Source organism: Chiloscyllium plagiosum, chromosome 31, assembly GCF_004010195.1.
Source record: "Chiloscyllium plagiosum isolate BGI_BamShark_2017 chromosome 31, ASM401019v2, whole genome shotgun sequence".
Lineage (NCBI taxonomy): Eukaryota > Metazoa > Chordata > Chondrichthyes > Orectolobiformes > Hemiscylliidae > Chiloscyllium > Chiloscyllium plagiosum.
The window spans coordinates 7,764,388-7,786,082 of record NC_057740.1 but is presented as its reverse complement, the minus strand read 5'-3'; the positions used below and the strand labels follow the sequence as shown (position 1 = coordinate 7,786,082).

At 41.0% G+C, this 21,695-nt stretch overlaps 1 protein-coding gene across 5 annotated transcripts in view; it reads right to left on the bottom strand.

Annotated features, from left to right (window-relative positions):
• Positions 1 to 2,579: 2,579 nt before the first annotated feature.
• Positions 2,580 to 21,695, bottom strand: part of kdm4b (lysine (K)-specific demethylase 4B) — a 479,312-nt gene continuing 460,196 nt past the window's right edge. For all 5 annotated transcript variants that reach the window (XM_043720917.1, XM_043720921.1, XM_043720919.1 and 2 more), the window contains 3 exons: positions 17,081 to 17,200; positions 12,105 to 12,197; positions 2,580 to 6,858 (listed from right to left, as the gene is read on the bottom strand). In XM_043720917.1, the coding sequence (XP_043576852.1) occupies positions 6,667 to 6,858; positions 12,105 to 12,197; positions 17,081 to 17,200 (405 nt within the window). In that variant the 3' untranslated portion in view covers positions 2,580 to 6,666. The remainder of the gene's footprint in view (positions 6,859 to 12,104; positions 12,198 to 17,080; positions 17,201 to 21,695) is intronic.

The window sequence follows — 21,695 nt, the reverse complement described above, 5'->3', positions numbered from 1 at the left end:
CTATGAACCTGCACTCCAAGGTCTCTTTGTTCAGCAACACTCCCTAGGACTTCACCATTTCAAAAATAACATCAAGCCCTTGATTGTTGTTTTAAATTTTAACAAGTTTTGGAACAGCAGAATGTTATTCAATTTCAGATGCTGCTCTGCCGTGAGTAAACTCCAAAACCTACTGTTATCTTCCTGAATAATTCCTATATCCCTTAATTCTTGCAGCTCTCCAAAATCTAGCGATCTCTGACTTGAACATACTAAATGTATGAACACCTACAGTTTTCTGGGGTAGAGAATTGAAAATTTTAGTAAAGAAGATGTTACTTCTCTCAGTGCTATTATCAACTCCCCACTTGGAGGTTGTGACCTTAGTTCTTAACCTATATAGCCACAGGAAACTTTTTTTTTTCCCAGGGATCAGCTTTCATTCTTCAAAACCCTAGGGAACATAGATCCAGTTTTTTTTTCTAAGAGTTAAATTTTTGGATATTGACTAGACCATTGCCTTCTTGAACTGCTGCAGTCTACGTGGTGCACATGCATCTATGGAACTACAAAGGAGGGATTTTTAGGATTTGTCCTCGAAGGAACAGCTACATAATTCTAAAGGAGGTTGATAAGTAACTTGGAGAGGGAATTGCAGATGGTGTTCCCACGTGCTAGCTGCCTTGACCTTCTGGTACAGCATAGCAAGTTGGAACGTGCTGTTAAAGGAAAACGAGCAAGTTGCTGCAGTGCACCTTGTAGGTAGTACACATCACTGTTATTGTGCATCAGTGGTGGTTAGGGTTCTGAGCAAGCAGGTTGCTTTTGTCTTAGATGACGTCAAGGCTGAGTATTGCTGAAGTTGTACTTGACCAGGCAAGCAGGAAATATTCCATCATCCTGATGATCTATGCTTAGTAGATAATGCACAGGTTTGGATGTCAGAATGTAAGTTATGTACAGCAGATCCTATGCTGTAGCCACTGCTGTACATGATTGATCCAGTAAGCCTCTAGACAATTGTGACCTTCAGGTTGTGAATAGTGGGAGAATCAGCAATGGTATTGTAGTTGAACAGCTTGGGGAAATGATTAAACTCTCGTATTGGAGATGCCAGTGTGTTGGACTGGTACAAAGTTAAAAATCACACACAGTCCAACAGGTTTATTTGGAAGCACTAGCTTTCAAGTGCTGCTCCTTCATCAGGTGGTTTGGAATATAAGATCGTAAGACACAGAATGTATAGCAAGGTTTACAGTGTGATGTAACTGAAATTATATATTGAAAAAGACCTGGATTGTTTAAGTCTCTCATCTTTTAGAATGACCATATTTGTTTCCGCTCTTTCGTATGTAAATCGCAGAACTTTTAAAAAAAGTTACATTCCCAAGTGAACTTTAACAATTGGTGTCATTTAGGCCCAGATAATGCATTTAAGGTGAGGTGTCCTGTGTGCGACTGTCTGTATCACAATGTTCTGACTGATTCTAATCCAAAAAACAGACTTACAGAATCTTCCATGGATTCATGCAGCTTTTGAGCAAAATAAAATGTAATTCTGCAAGTACAAATTCACCCCACAAACTTATGGGTGTGTGGTGGGGGGTAGTTATAAGCGTCTGTGAGAGAGTGTGCACGTGTGCGTGTAAAGGGGTATAAGTCTGTGGGGGGCGGGGGGGGGGGGGGGGGGTGTACGTGAGTGTGGGAGCATGTGTGAGCATATGAGAGAGCGCTTGTGTATGAGAGGGTCTGCATGAGTGTATAGGTCTGTAGGAGTGTGTGTCTGTAGGAGTATATGTATATGTAGAAATGTCTGTGTCTGTGAGAGGGGATGCAGTGTAGTGGGGTCACCTGGAGTGTGACAATGAACTCAGGATCCTGGTTGAGGCCATCCCCATGGGTACCGAACTTGGCTATCAGCGTCTGCTTAGCCACTTTGTACTGTTGCCTGTCCCGAAGTCCGCCTTGGAGGATGGTCACCCGAAGATCCGAGATCGAATGTCCTAGACCACTGAAATGTTCCCCAACTGGGAGGGAACACTCTTGTCTTTGATTGTTGTGTGGTGGCCATTCAGCTGTTGCCATAGCCTCTGCTCAGTCTCGCCAACGTACCCTGCCTCAGGGCAATCTTGCTTGCAGCTTACGAGATAGACAATGTTAGCTGAGTCGCATGGGTACCTGCCGGGTATGCTGTGCTTATCGGTAGAAAGATGATTGAGAGGTGACCTCAGAGGATAGACATGAGATGTTCTCACTTGGGTAGGACACAGGGAAATCAGAACTACAGGCCATAATTATCAGTTACTAATAAATCCAATGCAGAATTCAGAAGAAACTCTAGAGATTGGCTCGACCATGGAGTTAACTTAATTCCACAAGCAGCTTCTGTGGCTGAACAGTACTTTTGTCTTTAAGGGGAAGCTTAATAAATGAAGGTTTGGGGTGGGGGGTGGCTGCAAAGGATTAGAAAGAGATGTTGAGAGGGTTAGATGAACAGGGAGAGAATAACACAAATGCCGACTGAATATTAGCTGCATAAATTATCTGAAAAATTCATAATTTAAAAGCAATGTTAGAGACTGTGCGGGGACACTTTGATCTGCAATGCCATTTTCACTTTTATTTCATCAACCCAGGGCAAACCAATAGGAAAGCATAAGCACAAGAACATTGAAAACTAACAAATCTAATTCCATTAAATCATACAGTTACAAATTTATTAAAAAATGTACAGTATTTTCAAACAGTGAACGAAGCAAATCAGTTCCTCCCCTTCCTTTGCTGCAACCCAGTCATAATAAATCAGCAGGTAATGCCAGCAAATCTTTAAAATCAAATACATTTTAACTGTACAATACCCAAAAACATTACACTTTAATGATTAAATCCAATGATGTAATATAAATATCAAGGAAAAAAGGTTTTGGGGCGGGGGGATAAACCAAAATTGTTGTCAGAGTCACAGAGGTTTCAATACTAACCAACACTATCACGGACAGGAGATATTCCACTGTCCCTGGCTCCAGTGACAAAGCTTCAAACTGCCTGCACAAAAGCAAAATATTGCAGATATTCCAAGTCTGAAATAAACCAGCAATGAGATACTCAACAGCTTGGGAATCTGTGGAAAGAGGAACAGAGCTAATATTTCAAGTCTATGATCAGCACTGTTCTGTCAAAGCATCAGCATTGACTCAAAATGTTAACTGTCCATCTCCCTCAGATACTAGCTGACTTGTTGAATATTTCCAATATTTTCTTTTTCAAACTTTTCATTATCTTGTAACAATTGAGGTTCAGTACTGGCAAGATACACCTGATCTATCATTGGCCACTGATAAGATAATGTAACTGGGATTTATTTCCATTCATGAGGCCATTCTCCCCGAAACGTACTCAAGCAGAGCATTGGGAAATCTATTACCAATCATCGTGGATCTATTGCTCTGAGCTTCAGCTAGGCAGGTTAATGTTCTGAAGATCCTAGAACAAAGGCTCTGTTCACCCAAATCATCTCAAACAATACCATAAAAACAGCACATTACCATGTCCCTGAATAAGCACCTTAAGATCTCAGGTCTCCGAACTTAATTGGCGGTTTCCTGAAATTGATGACAGTCCAATTCTTCAGACTGGACAGTACTGGAATGGCCACAAAGCAGGGCAAGACTTATTTAAAGGTTATAAAGTCTGATAGATCCTTGGCTTTGGTTGCCTGAGAAATCCAATTGGGGATTAGCAAACCAGCTGAATGTATTGGGCCAACTACAATGAATATTTGCAAAAAAAATAAATAAAATGTTTTCCCGGACTGTTGCCCAATCTCAATTTCGGTGAGAGCGAGGGGAGCTTCCTCTACAATTCACAGCTAAGGTCTTAGATACAGGGAAACACCAAAAGTTAGATACACACCACACATGCAACCATTAAATTCTTTCACAATAGGTGATACCTCCATTAGATATCCCTTTGCCCTTTGTTTTTCTTGGCATTCTATGGCTTTCTTAAAATATTCTATTTCCACTTCTTCACGATAGTTGAAAAGCAGCTAGTCCCCCAAACCTGCAAAGTCTTATGCCTTTTTATAAACAAAGTGACAGCATTTCAAGCATTGATCTTTACAAAGCCTGCAATACTGAACATTTATCTTATCAATGTATTAAAACAAACAGAACCGCACTGAAAGAATATGGACTGTGATTTATTCCAATATTTGAATGGGACCCAACGTCACTAAGCTGAGGTGGTTAAGGTACCCAGTATCTTGAAATCCAGTATTTCAATAGTTGCATCTCATTAGTTTGCAAAATCGACAAATAATTAAGGTTTACAGCAGTTTTATGATTTTGAATCTTCTTTGCTGGAGTCAAATGAGGCACAACTTTGAACGTTCTTCCCTCAAGGTGAAACTTCGTCAGGTCTTTCTTTTTTAAAAAATGTAAAAGTCATGGTCTGTGACGCTGAAAAAAAGTTGTCACATTCTGCTGTGATCATTTCAACAGAACTGTTTGCAGTTTAGTCACTTACAATTACAAGACTTAGCCTCCACTATACACCTATCTTTAAAAACTACATATTTACTACTGCAGTCAACACATAGCTACCACACTTCTAAACTGGACATCTTATTTCTAATAGTTAATGCTGAAAGTGGACATTTGACGAGTGAGTGTTTTTATGTATTCTGATATTTTACAGAGCAGAAATAATGTAAAGTATTTAATACAGTGGTGTAATGCATTTTGTTTTTGTACATGATTTATTGATGGTGATGGCAATGATCTTCTACAGTTTAATTTCTAGTTTTATTCAAACCAAAACTTCTCAATAGATTTTAAACTGTCATGGAACTAACTCCTTTCAACCCACCCACCTGCACCCTAGGCCCCTTGTTCCCTACCCACTCTCACAAATACTCTGAGGGGTCCAATCCCTCTAAACAAAAATTAAAGACTTAATTCTGTGACCTGATGAATTGATTCCACACAGCATTCTAATCAGGTCTAATCTTTAACATCTACACATGCTGATTACGGTCATACAAACACTTGTTGCTACATGACAAAGAAAAGAAAAATTACTGAAACATTTTGTTCCTCTCATGGTTTTGGACTTTTTTTCTAATTCAGATACAAAGGTCCGGACTCGCTACTGACACTCTCCTCTATTTGATGGCACAGCAAAGGTTGGAGTAAACTCACAAATGAATGAAACAGAGATAGCTCAACTTCAGCCAGTTTCCAATTTTTTATGGCAGCCACACAGTTGAGCACTTCGGCCATGAGGAGGTACTAATAATAGCTCTATAATTCCATCATGCTTCGTGCTTATTGAGATGAAACAAAAGAAAACTATACAAAGATAACTTTAGAATATATACAAATAAGCACATTAATTTATAATAAACTAGTGTCTTTTTGAGGTTATCAATTAAATCAATGGTTTACAGAAAGTGGCTTGAAGGTTTTGAACTGTGAAAAACTTGCTTTATTTTGGTTAATGATATGCAAAACAAATGTTTAGTTTTGAGACTCTCATAACTCAAACTATATCAAGGGATAAATCAAAGTAATGACACAGAGGCTGCCCTTGCACTGATCAGATGTTGTGGCAATACTTTACAATGCAAATGAGTTCAAGTTATTAGTTATTTTATTGCAACTGAATTGTGGACTGGGCCTTAAATAAGACAAATGTCCAAGTGTTAAAAACAAAACTAAGACAACGTAAGTGGACCTCCTCCCCTCTCCCAAACCCAGAAGCCAATAGGAGAGATATCATGACAGCTAGTTTTGGGACCAACAGATTCCACAGAATTTTAGGTGTAACCAATTCCTTTTTGAGTTCATCAGCTCCTTGCACAACTACTACCTTTAATCTCATTTTATATCAGGATTCACCACACAAATTAAAAGCAAAAAAAATTAAAGTTTAAAACAATTTTGGGCAAAAATAAAGCTGTCTTCTGTGCTTGGCCACCTGAAAGCCATACACACTATAAAATCCACAGAGCGACAAGTTAACACTGCAGCTGTATATCAACAATACTGGAACAGCCAGAATTGCATCCCAGTTTTAGGCTGGGATTCAATACATCACATCTGAGGTTTTAAGAAAGGGGATTTATATTTTGCCTTCAGAGAAAAATTTAAACCAGTTTAGGAGTGTGGTCCTTACAACTGTGTAATAAACTTCTTCAAAATCCACCAAAGCCTCCCAACAATAACAAAAAGTACTATCCCTGAAGATAATTGGAAGAATTGCCTTGCTGCAGACAAGTCAAAGTAGTAACAATGGGTTTCCTTCATATTGATATGACCACACCCCATATCAATTGAAAATATTGCTTTGGTTCAAATATGCCAGGAAAATGCACACAAAAGCTAGAAAAGTGTTGAACTTTGTTCTCTCCTTTTCTTAAACCCAAGATTTTCAAAAAAAAAAAAGACCTCATACAAGACTCTTTTTTCCTATATACAAGAGACATGGTTGAAACTTCAAGGCAGATTCAGTAGTTCCATTCTGAATATGTTTAGCACCTTCGCAGAAGATGGCTCACAGGTATTTACTGCAGAGTCTTTCAATAGCAATTTTAAAATTGAATCAGTTTACTAAGCACAAAAGCATTTTTTTTCTATTGAAAAACCCAAACAAACAAAAAAAGCCCAAGTGTACAGTTGTTTCTTCCTAATTAATATATCCCTGCTGGTAAGGTGAATGAAAGAGGTTTTCCATAAATGTAAGGTATTCAGGATTCTGAGTGTAATCTTTCTGGCTGTAGTCTTCTAACAACCTGGAGTTAGATGGCTGAACCTTCTTCGCATCCTTAGCTTCCTCTCCTGAGATGTAATCTTCATGCTGGGAGCCCATCAGTGGTGACTGTAAAACAAATATGATTGTAGATCATGTCGACAAGGTAAATCAAAGAGTGGATAGCAAAATGAAGACAAGACAATGAATTAGCAGGTTTGAAGCTGCATCCCTCCCCGTGACTCCCTAACTTTGAAATTCAGGTTGGTTTAACAAATAATAATTTACACATACCCATAACTGAGATGCTGAAGATCAGTTTTAAAAGACATCTAAAACATGGTGATGGGAAAAAAGAATGTAACTCTTTTGAGCTGAATGTTGTCACTGCAGAGTTTTTGAATACTATGACTGCAGCCATGCAGAAAACATGATAGAGGCAGGAGGCAGAACCACTCATGCTGATATAAAAAGACTGTAAATCATTGAAATCTCATTGACTACCTGAAAGATTTGAGAGATATACTGGCTCACTTTAAAGGTGCCTACCAAAATCATCTGACCTGTGAGCAGCCAAGCTCTCAGGATTTTCAAAGGTATTTTGAAACAGCATGGCTGAGACTCTCACTCTAAAAAGACTATCTATGAGGTAATTACCAGGACTTAAAAATTCATCATCTGGAACTTACAGGTCACAATAAGACCTTCGAACATCTCTGCAAATGGGGGTTCTCGACAAGTACTGCTGGAACAAAGGCTCAAAACCAAAACTCTTTACATAAAGAGAGGGTCTGAAACCCAAAACCCATCGATGATAGGAAAACTCTGACATTGTGCCATTAAAACATGCAGTAAAATTAGATCAGTCTCACTGTGGGCCAACAGTCAGGTTTGACACAAACACAAACCTTGGGAGTTCTGAAGGAGTCATACCAGACTCGAAATGCTAACTTCCCTTTTATTGCGACACAGATTCTACCGGACTGACTGAATTGCTCCAGCATTTCATTTTCTTTCTGAGCATGTGGTTTTGATGAAGGATGTATGAAAACATATGGAATGACATCCAAATAAGGGTTCTTGCAATCTTTGGAAGTAGTGCCCAATTCTACAAAAACTGATCAGTCCCAAGAGAAAACTAAGTACAAACCAATAGCATTTCAAAAACTACAACACCATCTTAACTGACTGAAACCAAAAAATAACATCGGTCTTTGGTTTAAAAAAAACCTTAGACCTCAAAGATAAGTAATGGATTCACAGCCGTAATTGAATCCTCATTTGCAATGGACACCATTCCCCTTTAACTTTGTGTGTGTGTACATATAGCTAAGGGCTAAATGACTGCTTTCTTTTTGATTTTCCTCAGGTTTAACAGGTAATAAATTTGCCTTATGTTTGACTCAAGAAAATCTGGTTGATTGGCTTTTCGTTAACTATATTTTTAAGTTGGGAGAGATATATCCTTGAGCCAATAAAAGAAGAATTAAACATTTGTTGTGACCAGTCATGGAAGCTGAACAAACAGAGGCCAGTGCATTCCTTCTTGCTGGTTATAGCCTCACTGAGAATGTATTCTATTTGCAGGAATTGAACATGGCCATTGGAGAGTTGGGTACATCAGGCAAACAAGGGGACAGATGGAGTGCTATCATGATAGCAGTACATGGGTGCAGGCACTGCATCAGAGCAATGGGAGGCCTCAGCAAATGCATTCAAGTCCGGTATTGTTGAATTGATGTGGCATTCTTCTTCCTTTCACAGTCTGGAAGAACGACACCACTTCTTCCACTTGGGGACCTTACATCCCTCAGGACTCAACACGGAGTTCAATAACTTCAGGGCTTGAACCTTCTAAAATCTGTTACCCACCCCCACACCACAGGTCCAGTCATAACTTGGTTTGCTTTCAATGCAACATAAGGCAAATTTTCATACACTCAGAGTGCCCAGCACCACCAACTAACTTCTCCTCTTGCCTGGCTTATTATGAACAATCCCTTTGTTTGCTTACCTTTATTTCCACACTCTCCGGGCTCCATGTCCACCTTCCTACTCACATCTTCTCCCCGCCGGCCTACCTCAGTCATCAATATAAATCCAAATTTTTCATAGCTGCTTTCAGTTCTGATGAAGGGTCACCGGAGTCAAAAGTTAACGGTTTAACTGTTTTCTCTCCACAGATGCTGGTAGACCTGCTGAGTTTCTCCAACAATTTCTGTTTTTGCTTGTTTCAGTCAGTTCCCTCAGGTTGGTGCTTCACAGCCATTTGCGTTTGCATGGAATCCAAGCAGGGATTTGTAGAAAGAGCATAATCTGGCCTGCTAACCAGATTTTCTCTCTTGCTCAATTTGCATTGGCTTGTTTGGTGTTCTACTGCCTCAGAAAAGCAGCTGAGCGGAGCAAAGGATTGAATCAATGCCCTTCTGCTCTGGAAAACTATGACGAGAGGTGGAGCTGTGCTGCCAGAATTCCTTCTTGGCACTTAATACCCATTTGTTTGCTCACGAGGGCCAGTAAATTTTTTCCTTTAGGATAGAGCAAGTTCAGCCCACTATGACATGAGTACTGTAATTTACCAAACGTTAAAACAACCAGGCTTACTTTGCCCAGCTCCCAATATTAACAGATTGAGATTAGGGATCACTAACCTTAATCCACATTACAACAGAGATTAAACTCAAAAGCACTTGATTCGGCAGTAAAGCTAACTGGGTTGCCCCAAAATTGTGAAAGGTGCTAGATGAATGTATATCTCTCTTTAGTTTTTTATTTTATAACTTTACAGTTTAATAGAGATATTTTATCTTTATCTGGAATGCTGATTAATATGGATTTATTTGAACCAACCCATTTATTTTTCTAGTGAATGCATAAACAATTAATAAGGAATGTAGACAGTAAAGATTCTGACTTAGATCTTGCCACAATTGTGAATTACTCTCTTACCCCCATTTACGACAAAACTGAAATATTTACAATTACACTTCCTTCCAGCAGATAAGGATTTGGGATCTGTGCCAAATTTTTTAATATCTGAGAACACATTTCCCCTTGTGTGCATCTTTCCAGAAACTCGTAGGCTCAACCTCAAACTGACAAAGTGTCTCTTTAAAGTCATAGGAACCAATCTGCATCTCACTCTTTAAACCCCGCTACACTGACCATGGTTTGTTTGGAAACTCAGCAAGTATTCTGATAAATTGAATTCTCTGCTGTAAAGTTTAGCATCTATGCCTGATGCTCTGCTCATAAAAGTAGTTTAATAATTGAACAGCCCCATCCATCTTATCTGTTGTACAGTGGCAGATTTATATTTTCCCAATCCAATAATGTGAGCTAAAAAATTATCAAGTTGTCTGCTACTGTTATTTCCTTTCAGAAAATCTAACCTTAAGGCCAGTTAAGACACCATGCTTGTAAACTAAAGATTTATTCCAACATGCAGCTGCTTGAATGAAATGTACTGTGATCAGTAAAAATATATTGTTCTGAAGGTCAAATTTCATTTCAGAATGATTTCACTGGTTCAGTTTGCTCACTTTCACTCGGTATCTGACTAATTAGTAGTTTCTACATATCTCAGTACTACATAAATGGTAAATATATTGGGTTTAACTCAAATCAAAATGGATTGAGACTTATCAAAAAGAGTGATAACAGATGGTAAACCAGTGAAGCACACGGAGCTGTACTGAATGAGATATGGCAGAATAGAACAATTTTAAACTAAAAAGACTAAGATTAGATAGTTCTGATGGGATAAAATGATTAAATTCTAATAAGAGCCAGACGGAGTTCGAGCTCTTCCTGCAGGGCAAGTGAGTCCTGGGACTTGGACCATTTTTCACTGAATCTGATTCCAGATATTTATTATTACATGAGCCTACTCACATTTAAGAGTATGCACGTTTCTTTACGTTCTACATGCCTGATGATGGCTCCTTCTAAATCCAGCACAACAATATTATTCGCAGTAATACATTATTTTACTCCAAAATTTATTCCACAATTTCACTGGATGTAGGGAGAAAGAAAAGTCTTCCCCAATTTGGGGAAGGGTGGGGAAAAGAAAATGTTGTTTCAGTGAGACACTGGTACAGAGTCAGATCAATGAGGAAGTCCTTAACTCCAACTATTATAGGTGAAGATGTTTTTGATGAAAATATGTAGCACAGCATGAACTGTAAGAATGTAGTGTGTATGTCGCAACGATCCTCAGAAGCAATACCATGTGTAATGAGTTAAAAAAACTGAAAAGGACAGCAGAGGCTAACTGCCTGGGATATCTTACAAACACGTGTATCGGCTTTGTCATTTCCCTAAAAATAGATGTCATCCACATTAGATTGTGAATGTTCAAATAAAATAAATGGTTACATTCTGCCACATGCCCCACTTACAAGCAGAAAGACACTGCTTCCACTGTAACTCAACTCTAGTGCTATTGGGGAAGTACTGGAAATAGTTAGCTTTTTGGTTGATTCATGATTTGATGGTTACAACTAATTACTATTTTAATTCTTCAGCTTTCTTTCCCTGCAAATGTGGACTCTCAGCGGGTACATAGGTACTGGATACCTTCTTAAACATGGTTAAACTGGCTGTTCTTACTGGCTCAGATGGACCGTACCAGCAACCTATGAGAATGCATCAGAGTTACGGCACTTTCCAACACGGGGCACTGAACAGAAGATGTTTAATTGTAGTATTCCTCTCCCCAGCCACAGCACTGAACCCATTTGGAATGCCTTTTCTGCAGTCCCAGATAATCCAACTTAGCAAACATTAATCAAACCTGGTGTCCAAGGTTGCAATCCACAGTATTGTGCAGTAGGCCATAGAGGGAACTATACTGTGATTATATAAAGGGCTATATTTCCAGTCAGACCCTATTTGGCAAGTGTCAGCACTTTCCTCTCTGAATTAGAAGGTTGAAGTTCTACTCTGTGAACTTGTGCCCAGAATCTAAGTTGACAATTTTAAAGTGAAGAGATGAATATAAGGAGGGTGTCTGGTACAACTGAAGATAAACATAAAATATCAGATGCTAGTTTTGAAGAGGAGAAAGGGATTCATTCTTGATGTTATGGACAATATTTGTCTTTAACCAATTTCAATTAAAGCTGGTACTAGTCTCAAGTGGGCCACAATATCAAGATAATATTTTTCCATATATCAACAGTAGAATCTCATCAGCAATACAGAGGTAAGAATAAGAGACCATTGCAGTTTGAGCTGGATGTTTAAAGTACTATATCACTTAAAACTGTTAGCCTAAACATTGACGACACAACATGTATCAGAGGTGTATAAGTGGATGGTAATTATCAAGCTGATCGTAATATGATAGGTCATGTACGCTTTGAACTCACCAGCCGTGCTTTCACACGCTTGGGTAGCTCCTCATCCAGTGTGTAAAGGTCTTCTCTTTTCAAGGTCAGCTGAGAGCCTCCCTCAAACTCCACCTGAATCACAAGCAAGTTCATCAAGGGAATGACCAATTAAAGCAATAAAATCATTACATCATTTCAAAGCGCCCCATGCTTTACCCCTTCCTACTTCTGTAGCTCTCTCTAGCCCTTCAACTCAGATTTTTTCACTCTTCCAAGTGTAGCCTTTTAAGCATCAATATGTTTCACTGGCCCACTGCTGGCAGCTGTATCTGGGCTCTAACCTCTTCAATTCCCTACATAATCTCATCTCTTGCTCCTTCTACCTCTTCCATCAATCTTTTGGTTACTTGTCTAATATGTCGTTATATGGTAGTGTTATTTCCTGTTTTAAAAACTGTTCCTGTGGGATGACATACCACATTAAAGGCACTACATGAATGCACACTGCTATTGTTGACAGATTCCATTTCCAGACACTAGGTGGTAGTAGATCACTACAACCTGAAGTGTTTTTAAATAATGCTAAAGAAAAATAGTGACAGAAGGGAACTGTGGAACATTTCTTCTGGTCGGATAATTTCCAAAACAGCTACAAGAGAAAAAGAATCCTCACGATTATGTCATTGCCTTGACTAACAAGATATCCAGGCTATTCTCCTGACCTTATTACTGAAGTGTGATATTAGTTGGGTAGCTCTCTTACTAAGTCTGTGCTTCCATCTACTTTCAAAGAAGCCTTCCACCAACAAATGCACTGCCTTGACAGCACAGGCACAAACAGAAATTGCTGGAGAAATCCAACAGGTCTGGTAGCATCTGTGAAGAGAAAAGAGAGTTAATGTTTTGAGTCCAATGAATCTTCAAGCAGATCTGAAAAAAGGAGTCACTGGATTTGATACAGTGTTTCTCTCTTCACAGATGCTCCCAGATCTTCTGAATTTCTCCAGCAATTTCGGTTTTCGTTTATTTCAGATCCCTGGCATCCACAGTCCTTTGTTCTACTGTCTCATCAGTACATTCAGCTCTAAATATTATTACACATTAATGTTAAAATTCTGCATCTTTTTGCACTTATTCCTTCTCAATATTGGAGTAATTACAATTGTACCCTTCCCCAGTTTAATCAATTCTCTCCACGGATTATAAAGTTCAAAAACTCATCACCTCTCCTTGTCACAGAACTGTTATGGTGCAGATGATGACCATTTGACCCATCATGCCTGCACCATTTCCATTACCGAGGTCAGTTCCCTGCCTTTTCCCCCCCCCATATCCCTCACACCCTGAGAAGAGAATCCTAGCTCTCATAGGAAAAGACTGAGACTGCACCTGCAGGGATCCAGAGACATACATTAGCTGAGTAGGTACCACTCCATCATCCTGCTGACGTCATTAATTATACACCACTGGCTGCTTTCTGCCTCCCTTCTGTATTCTGCAGGTCTGAATGAGGTGTCCACTATCTTGGTGGCCAAGTGACCCATCCACAAGAAAGGGCCTCCAGCATCTCTGAAGGGTGTTCAAAGGCTTCAGAGGGAGTACTGGCAAGTGCCCCCACACCCACCCCCCCCCAATAAACAGCTCACATACTGACATATTTGTGGGAGCACAAATTGGTGAGCACATCACTGCCATGTCTCTGCAGCTGGCTGAAATGTTCGAGATCACTGGCATTATTAGAGACCAGGTCAGCCTCAGGGTAGGAGGAGACTTCAGTGTCAGCCATTAGGGAGGGAGGTGGAAAGCAATAGCACTCAGAATCCAGAGGCTGCAGGATTGTGGCCATGTCATGAGGGGAAGGTACTGCAAACATGCAAACGACTGGCAACCTCCATAGACAGAGAGGCAGCTGCCATGGAGAGCCAGGTCCAGCAGTGTAAGGGCCTGTTGGATGTACACACAATCCATCACCCTAGTCTCTAAGCAATGTGGCAAGGCTAGGGCAGGTCACCTTGGCCTCTAAAAGAGGCAAGGCGGTACCAGTAGGTAATCAGCCAGAACAGGAACTGAACACAGCCATTCGGTGGTCCCTGTCAGGACACTCCAAAGGTGGCATGGCCTTTTACCTTCAACTCACTCCCATGGGAGATGGAGCAGAGGGAAGTGCACTTGCCTCTGAAAAGGATACATTCAGCATGTCTCGGTGCTCCAGACACCAATGTCTTTCAGCCACAGCTTTGGAACCTGGGATTGCCCTTCCAAATGGGAGGTAAAGAAAGAAGAAACCTCAAGGGCACATTGGTGGCAGGGGGAAATTCCATGACAAAGGGCATCTGACGTTTGTTGAAACATATTCAGAGTGCCACTAGATCAATTTACTTGCGTCTCAGTGTAGCCCCCTACCTTAACTCCAGAAGTCAAACATCAGCTCACATGTGTCATGTCCCCATGGAGCAATTCCTGACTTGAGAATCCCCTGCACCACACGCAGGCAATATGACCATTGCAGTTAGAAGGGTCTCTGGTGACGAGACACTATTTATCCAGATAGTGGCACAGTGCCACTGGCTGCAGTGGACAAAGGTGTGGACCAAGGTGAGAAATGTGGCATTTCTCTACGTCAGGACCAACTTGTTGCATTTTCAAACAGAGTTCTGGGCATCGAGGCAAGATTCCTATTAGGGAGTGGTGAGATTACTGGGGGATTATTGCTTTTAAACCTTATATTTGATAACAAACCTCACCTCATTAACAGGTAGCTTCCTGTTCTTTGCAAGGGAACGAGATATTGACAATGAAATGTTCAGCAGCGTTTCAGACAGGGAGATGTGTAGCTCAGTTAGACAATGAATAAGCTTTGGCAGGAATTGGGCACCTATGGGTATGTGCCCTGTGCAGTGATTGGGTGCATGTGTAGTGTTTTGTCTCTTGAAAGGACACATGTCACTGGATTTTGAACTCCTCCCATTTATTCTGGAAGTGCCTGTGGCCATTTTTTTTCCCATTGGCTGTTCCAGTTTCCAGGTTCCACTTTTACCTGTTGGTGAGGCTCCAATCATCCAAATCCCCTTCCTGTTGACCTTCCCATGAGCCCTATAGGCTTTGCACCACCTCATGTCCCAACCCAACCTGTCTTCAGTCCCCAACTCCCATCAATAGGTTTGCTCATCTCTCCTGCAGCAGGGGTCCACCCTTACTACGACATCCCTCCACACCTTTACTTCTTGCCTTTATTGGATCGAAACGACAGATCGACTGTGGCCCACCCCTCTTGAGCAATCTATTGCAACAGCCCAGGCTCAAACCTTTACATCTCTCTGGCAGTGTCAGTGCTAATCTCAGACTAAGGAGCTACTGTGAGTTAAGGACTGACTCTCAGCCATTTCCTGAACTGCAGAGGCATTGACCCTGGACTGAGAGCAAACAAATCAAATGCCAAGTATAAAATAATGTTCTACACAAACTTAACGAAAATAAGCACATGGATTTGGAAGAATGCTTTGATTGACATCGGGAATTAGGAGGTGAACCGTGTAGTCAGGCGTAACCTTCCCTCAACAATTTCATGCTTTGATTAATCTGGGCAGTTGTAAATGAGGCTTTATCCTGTCCTTCAAAGTTCTTTGTAATAATTTTACCACCATTTCACTTAGGCTGATTGGTCTCTAGTTACTCAACAGAGTCTCGTAGCAGGCTGAACATTGTGGACCATGGTGAGAAATATGGCATATCTCCACGTCAGGATCAACTTGTTGCATTTTAAACCAGACTGATGGGCATCGAGGCAAGATTCATATTCGGGAGTGGCGAGATTACTGGGGGATTATTGCTTTTAAACCTTAATGTTAACAACAAACCTCGTGTAATTAATAGGCAGCTTCCTGTTCTTTGCGAGGGAACAAGATATTGGCAATTCCTGATGTGAATGTCAGTGCAGATACCTGGTGGCTTGAACTTGCTGCCTGCTCCTCTGGGCACCTCCAAATCCATGGGCTTATTTTCGCTTATTTTATACTTGGCATTTCATATAATAACGTTCAAATGCATTTCCAAGATCAGCTTATATTTGTGAAAATGCTCAATCACCCTGTCCCCAGTTAAAGATTCTGGTAACCTGCCCACGACTGATGTTAAACTAACAGATCTTTAATTGCCTAGTTTATCTCCCTCACCCTTAAATAATGGAGTAACATTGCCAGCTCTCCAATTCAACGGGACAATTTCTGAATTGAAGATGATTGCGATTAACGCATCAACAACTTCTTTAGCTTCTTCTGTTAACACATTGGTGTGGGAACAATCAATGGCATCCTTATTCACATTAGTTTCTCCATCAACTGATTTTAAACATATTAAATATTTTGTTGCTTCCCTTGGTCTACCTTCCCTCTACCTCTGATAGATTATGCATATTCTTGATTGTCAAGGTCAATGAATTCAATAAGTCTTTCACGTTCTGATTTCCAATTACAGTATCATTCCCATTTGTCTTTAAGGGGCCCATACTATTCCTTCTCAATTTATTTGTCAAACACAGCTCTAGCGTTGTATTCGACAGCTCTCATTAGGTTTTAGTTATATTTCTTTTTGTGGCTCTTACTACCTCATTTGTGCTCCTTCACTGTTCTTCTTATCCTGCTGCAAGATTTTGTTTTGGTATAAACCCTTTGTTAGTTTTATACTAGGGCTGTTAGTTCATTGTTGACCAATGTACCCTTCAGAGTACATCCAATTCTATGGTCAGCCAACTAAATTTTTTAAAATGCTTCCTGGTGCTCATCCACAATTTTATCAGTTAGTAGTTCTACTCATCTTTGTGGACAATTTCTGCCTTATCTCTCCACTAAATGTACACTAAAACCTTGTTTCATGACTCGAAATGTCATCTTTTTCCATTGTTTTGTGACAATCATTATTTGAACAAAGAAAAGGCAGTATTCCACATATGGTAAGCAACTGGTTACTAACTGGTCAACACTGCCGTTGCAGCAAGGAAAATATAACCTAAATCTTACCTGGTAGTTGTACCTGACCTGGGAACCAACAAACTTCGCACTGTACACCAGACTGTCAGTCCATCGCACCTGGATGACCTCACCCTCAGCGGGTGAACCATGCTGTACACAGTCCCTGCTCTGTACACAGAGTAAGCAAACATTACAGATAATACAATCACAGAACAGCATGGTGCACAGTATTAGATTAATGCTGAGATTCAGTTTAGAAGAAATGACATTGACAGCTCAAACCATCTTTGAGTCAAGTACAAACCTTGCTACAAACAGTAATATACAGCTGGTTACAATCACTAAGACTGAGTACAATTTGTAACATGCGAACTTTGAGTCGGCTAGTTAAAATGGAAGACAGTCCAATGACCGATGTTGCCAGAGTGCAAATTGCTTCTCACGTATACTTCCAGCAATCAGCCTGTAGGGTGCGTACATTCTCTGCAATTGCTGGAGAAACTACACATTTAAGGAGAAAGTTGATGCCCAAGAGTCCTCAAACAAACTTGGCAGAAAACTAATTTAGACAATGGACAGCACGGTGGCTCAGTGGTTAGCACTGCTGCCTCACAGCATCAGGGACCTGGGTTTGATTCCAGCCTTGGGTGACTGTCTGTGAGGTGTCTGGACAATTGCCCCGTATGCGTGTGTCAGTTTCACCCGAGTGTTCCAGCTTCCTCCCACAGTCCAAAGACGTTCAGGTTATCTGGATTGGCCATGCTAAATTGCCGATAGTGTCCAGGGATCTGCAGGCTAGGTGGATTTGCCATGGGAAATGCAGGGTTACAAGGCTAGGGTAGGGGGGGTGGGTCTGGGTGGGATGCTCATTGGAGGGTCAGTGCTGACTCAATGGGCTGAATGACCTGAGTCCGCACTGAAAAGTTTCTATGATTCTATGAATGTGATGAAATCCACTGTTTCAGAAGTGCATTTTCACGGACTGAAACATCAATTATAAAACTGAAAGGGAAATTGAGCCTCCCTGGTTTTAGTAAAACTAAAATGGAAACAATGGCTTCAGGAATCTGGAGAAACTGACATTGACTGAAAGCAGTTTTAAAAGAAACAGCTGTTTCAGCTTGGATCCCAGAAGTAGATTAGATTAGATTAGATTACTTACAGTGTGGAAACAGGCCCTTCGACCCAACAAGTCCACACCGACCCGCCGAAGCGCAACCCACCCATACCCCTACATTTACCCCTTACCTAACACTACGGGCAATTTAGCATGGCCAATTCACCTGACCTGCACATCTTTGGACTGTGGGAGGAAACCGGAGCACCCGGAGGAAACCCACGCAGACACAGGGAGAATGCGCAAACTCCACACAGTCAGTCGCCTGAGGCGGGAATTGAACCTGGGTCTCTGGCACTGTGAGGCAGCAGTGCTAACCACTGTGCCGCCCACAAAGTACAGGTACCAACAGGATGAAGACAATGGAGGCTGGTTCCAGGAGCTGGGAGAAGGAAACACCTATTTGCTGTAACTTTGAGGGGATTCCAGTGCGCTGACATTAATTTCCAAATCTTCTCTGCCACAGGGAGAGGTGCCGGACAACTGGAACACAGCTTATGTGGGTACCATTATTAAGAACGGTGGTAGGGTTAAACCAGGAACTATAGACCAGTGAGTCGAACATTAGTGGTAGGGAAATTTTTTTATTACAAAAAAAAAATCAAGGAGCTAATAGTCTCACACTTGGACAGACAAGGCTTAACTAAGGATAATTAGTATTCCTTTGTGGGGAAATAAGGTTCAAGTCGATTGACAATTGATGACTAGCATAGACTTGATGGGCTGAAGGGTCCCTTTAGTGCTGTAATCTTCTGATTCTATTATATATGAAAACAACATTGGTGGATCTATGTCACCAGTAGCATTGTGGGTAGAGGGCAGGAGATTCTGCAGGTTTGTGGCATTCTTATGGAATTCGGATTGGTGGGGTGCCACTGTCAGCTGGGGACCAGCCTAAACCCTCAAAACAAAAATGGAGCAAGAACTCTACCAGAGAAAGTTTAGAGCTTTCAAAAACATTTGGGCTCAAACTTGTGCTATGGACACTGAGCAGATGGCTGAATTTGCTCTTTAATCTTTATTCAAATTGGCTTTGATGTTTATGTTGCCATTGTCTTGTGCCAGAAGACTGGAGTACAGCAAATGTCTCCTTGTTCAAGAAGGGAAGTAGGGACAACCCTGATAATTATAGGCCAGTGAGCCTTACTTTGGTTGTGGGTAAAGTGTTGGAAAAGTTATAAGACATACGATTTATAATAATCGAGAAAGGAATAAGTTGATTAAAGATAATCAACATGGTTTCATGAAGGGTAGGTTGCGCCTCACAAACCCAGAAGTTCTTTGAGAAGGTGACCAAACAGGTGGATGAGGGTAAAGTGGTTGATGTGGTGTATATGGATTTTGATAAGGCATTTTATAAGGTTCCCCATGGAAGGCTACTGCACAAAATACGGAGGCATGGGATTGAGAGTAATTTAGTGGTTTGGATCAGAAATTGGCTAGCTGAAAGACAGAGGGTGGTGATTGATGGGAAATGTTCATCCTGGAGTACAGTTACTAGCGGTGTACCCCAAGGATCTGTTTTGGGTTCACTGCTGTTTGTCATTTTTTATAAATGACCTGGATGAGGGCGGGGGGAGGATGATTTAGTAAATTTGCGAATGACATTAAGGTTAGTGGAGGTGTGGACAGTGCTGAAGGATGTTGCAGGTTACAGTGGGACATTGATAAACTGCAGAGCTGAGCTGAGAGGTGGCAAGTGGAATTTAATATGGAAAAGTGAGAGGTGATTCACTTTGGAAGGAGAAACAGGAATAAAGAGTACAGAGCTAATAGAAAGACTCTTGGTAGTGTAGATGAGCCGAGGGATCTTGGTGTTCGTGTACATAGATCCCTTAAAGTTGCCACCCAGGTTGATAGGGCTATTAAGAAGGCACAAGGTGTACTAGCTTTTATTGGTAGAGAGATTGAGTTTTGGAGCCACGAGGTCATGTTGCAGCTGTACAAAACTCTGATGCAGCTGCACTTGGAGTACTGCGTACAGTTCTGGTCACTGCATTATAGCAAGAATGTGGAAGCTTGGAGAGGGCTCAGAGGAGATTTACTAGGATGCTGCCTGGTATGATGGGAAGGTCTTATAAGTAAAGGCAGAGAAACTTGAGGTTGTTTTCATTAGAGAGGAGGAAGTTGAGAAATGACTTAATTGAGACATATAAGATAATCAGAGGGTTAGATAGGGTAAATAGTGACAACCTTTTTCCTTGAATAGTGATGGCTAGCACGAGGAGACATACTTTAAATTGAGGGGTAATAGACATAGGACAAATGTCAGAGGTGGCTACTTTACTCAGAGTAGTAGGGGTGTGGAACATCCTGCTTGCAACAGTAGTAGACTCATGTTAAGGGCATTTAAATAGTCATTGGATAAACGCATGGATGAAAATGAGATAGTATAGCTTAGATTGGCTTCAGATTGGTTCCACAGGTTGGTGCAACATCGAGGGCTGAAGGGCCTCTACTGAGCTGTAATGTTCTATGTTCTAATGAACAACATAGTTTAAATTGATAATTTTCCTATTAAATCATGTTAATTTATGATGACTTTGATTGGTTGATGAAATAACGTGAAATCTTATCCACTATCGTTCTAAGTGGGGACCTTTAATCAATTTAGTATTCTGGCTTGTTGGTCTCCATGGAAATCATACAAAAATGAAGTGAGGGGTGCAGCTACATAGGAACACTAGAAAAAGTGTTTTTGTTCTCCTGACAGAAGAGGACACAGATTTAAGGTAATTAGCAAAGAAAAACTAGAGACGAGACTGGAGAACAGTATCGTTGCAGTTGACATGGTAGGATAGAGTCATAGAGATGTACAGCATGGAAACAGACCCTTCGGTCCAACCCGTCCATGCTGACCAGATATCCCAACCCAATCTAGTCCCACCTGCCAGCACCCGGCCCATATCCCTCCAAACCCTTCCAAATGCCTCTTAAATGTTGCAATTGATGTTGCAATTGTACCAGCCTCCACCACATCCTCTGACTCGAAGTGGTTTGGCCTATCTGTGATTACCAAAAGGATGTGGACGCTTTGGAGAGGGTACAGAGAAGGTTTACGAGGATGTTGCCTGGTATGGAAGGTGCTGGCTATGAAGAGAGGTTGAGTAGGTTAGATTTGTTTTCATTAGAAAAAAGGAGATTGAGGGGGGTCCTGTACAGCCGCAACATGACCTCCCAACTCCTGTACTCAATACTCTGACCAATAAAGGAAAGCATACCTAACGCTGCCTTCACTATCCTATCTACCTGCGACTCCACTTTCAAGGAGCTATGAACCTCACTCCAAGGTCTCTTTGTTCAGCAACACTCCCTAGGACCTTACCATTAAGTGTATAAGTCCTGCTCAGATATGCTTTCCCAAAATGCAGCACCTCACATTTATCTGAATTAAACTCCATCCACCACTTCTCAGCCCATTGACCCATCTGGTCCAGATCCTGTTGTACTCTTCACTGTCCACTACACCTCCAATTTTGGTGTCATCTGCAAACTTACTAACTGTAGCTCTTATGCTCGCACCCAAATCATTTATGTAAATGACAA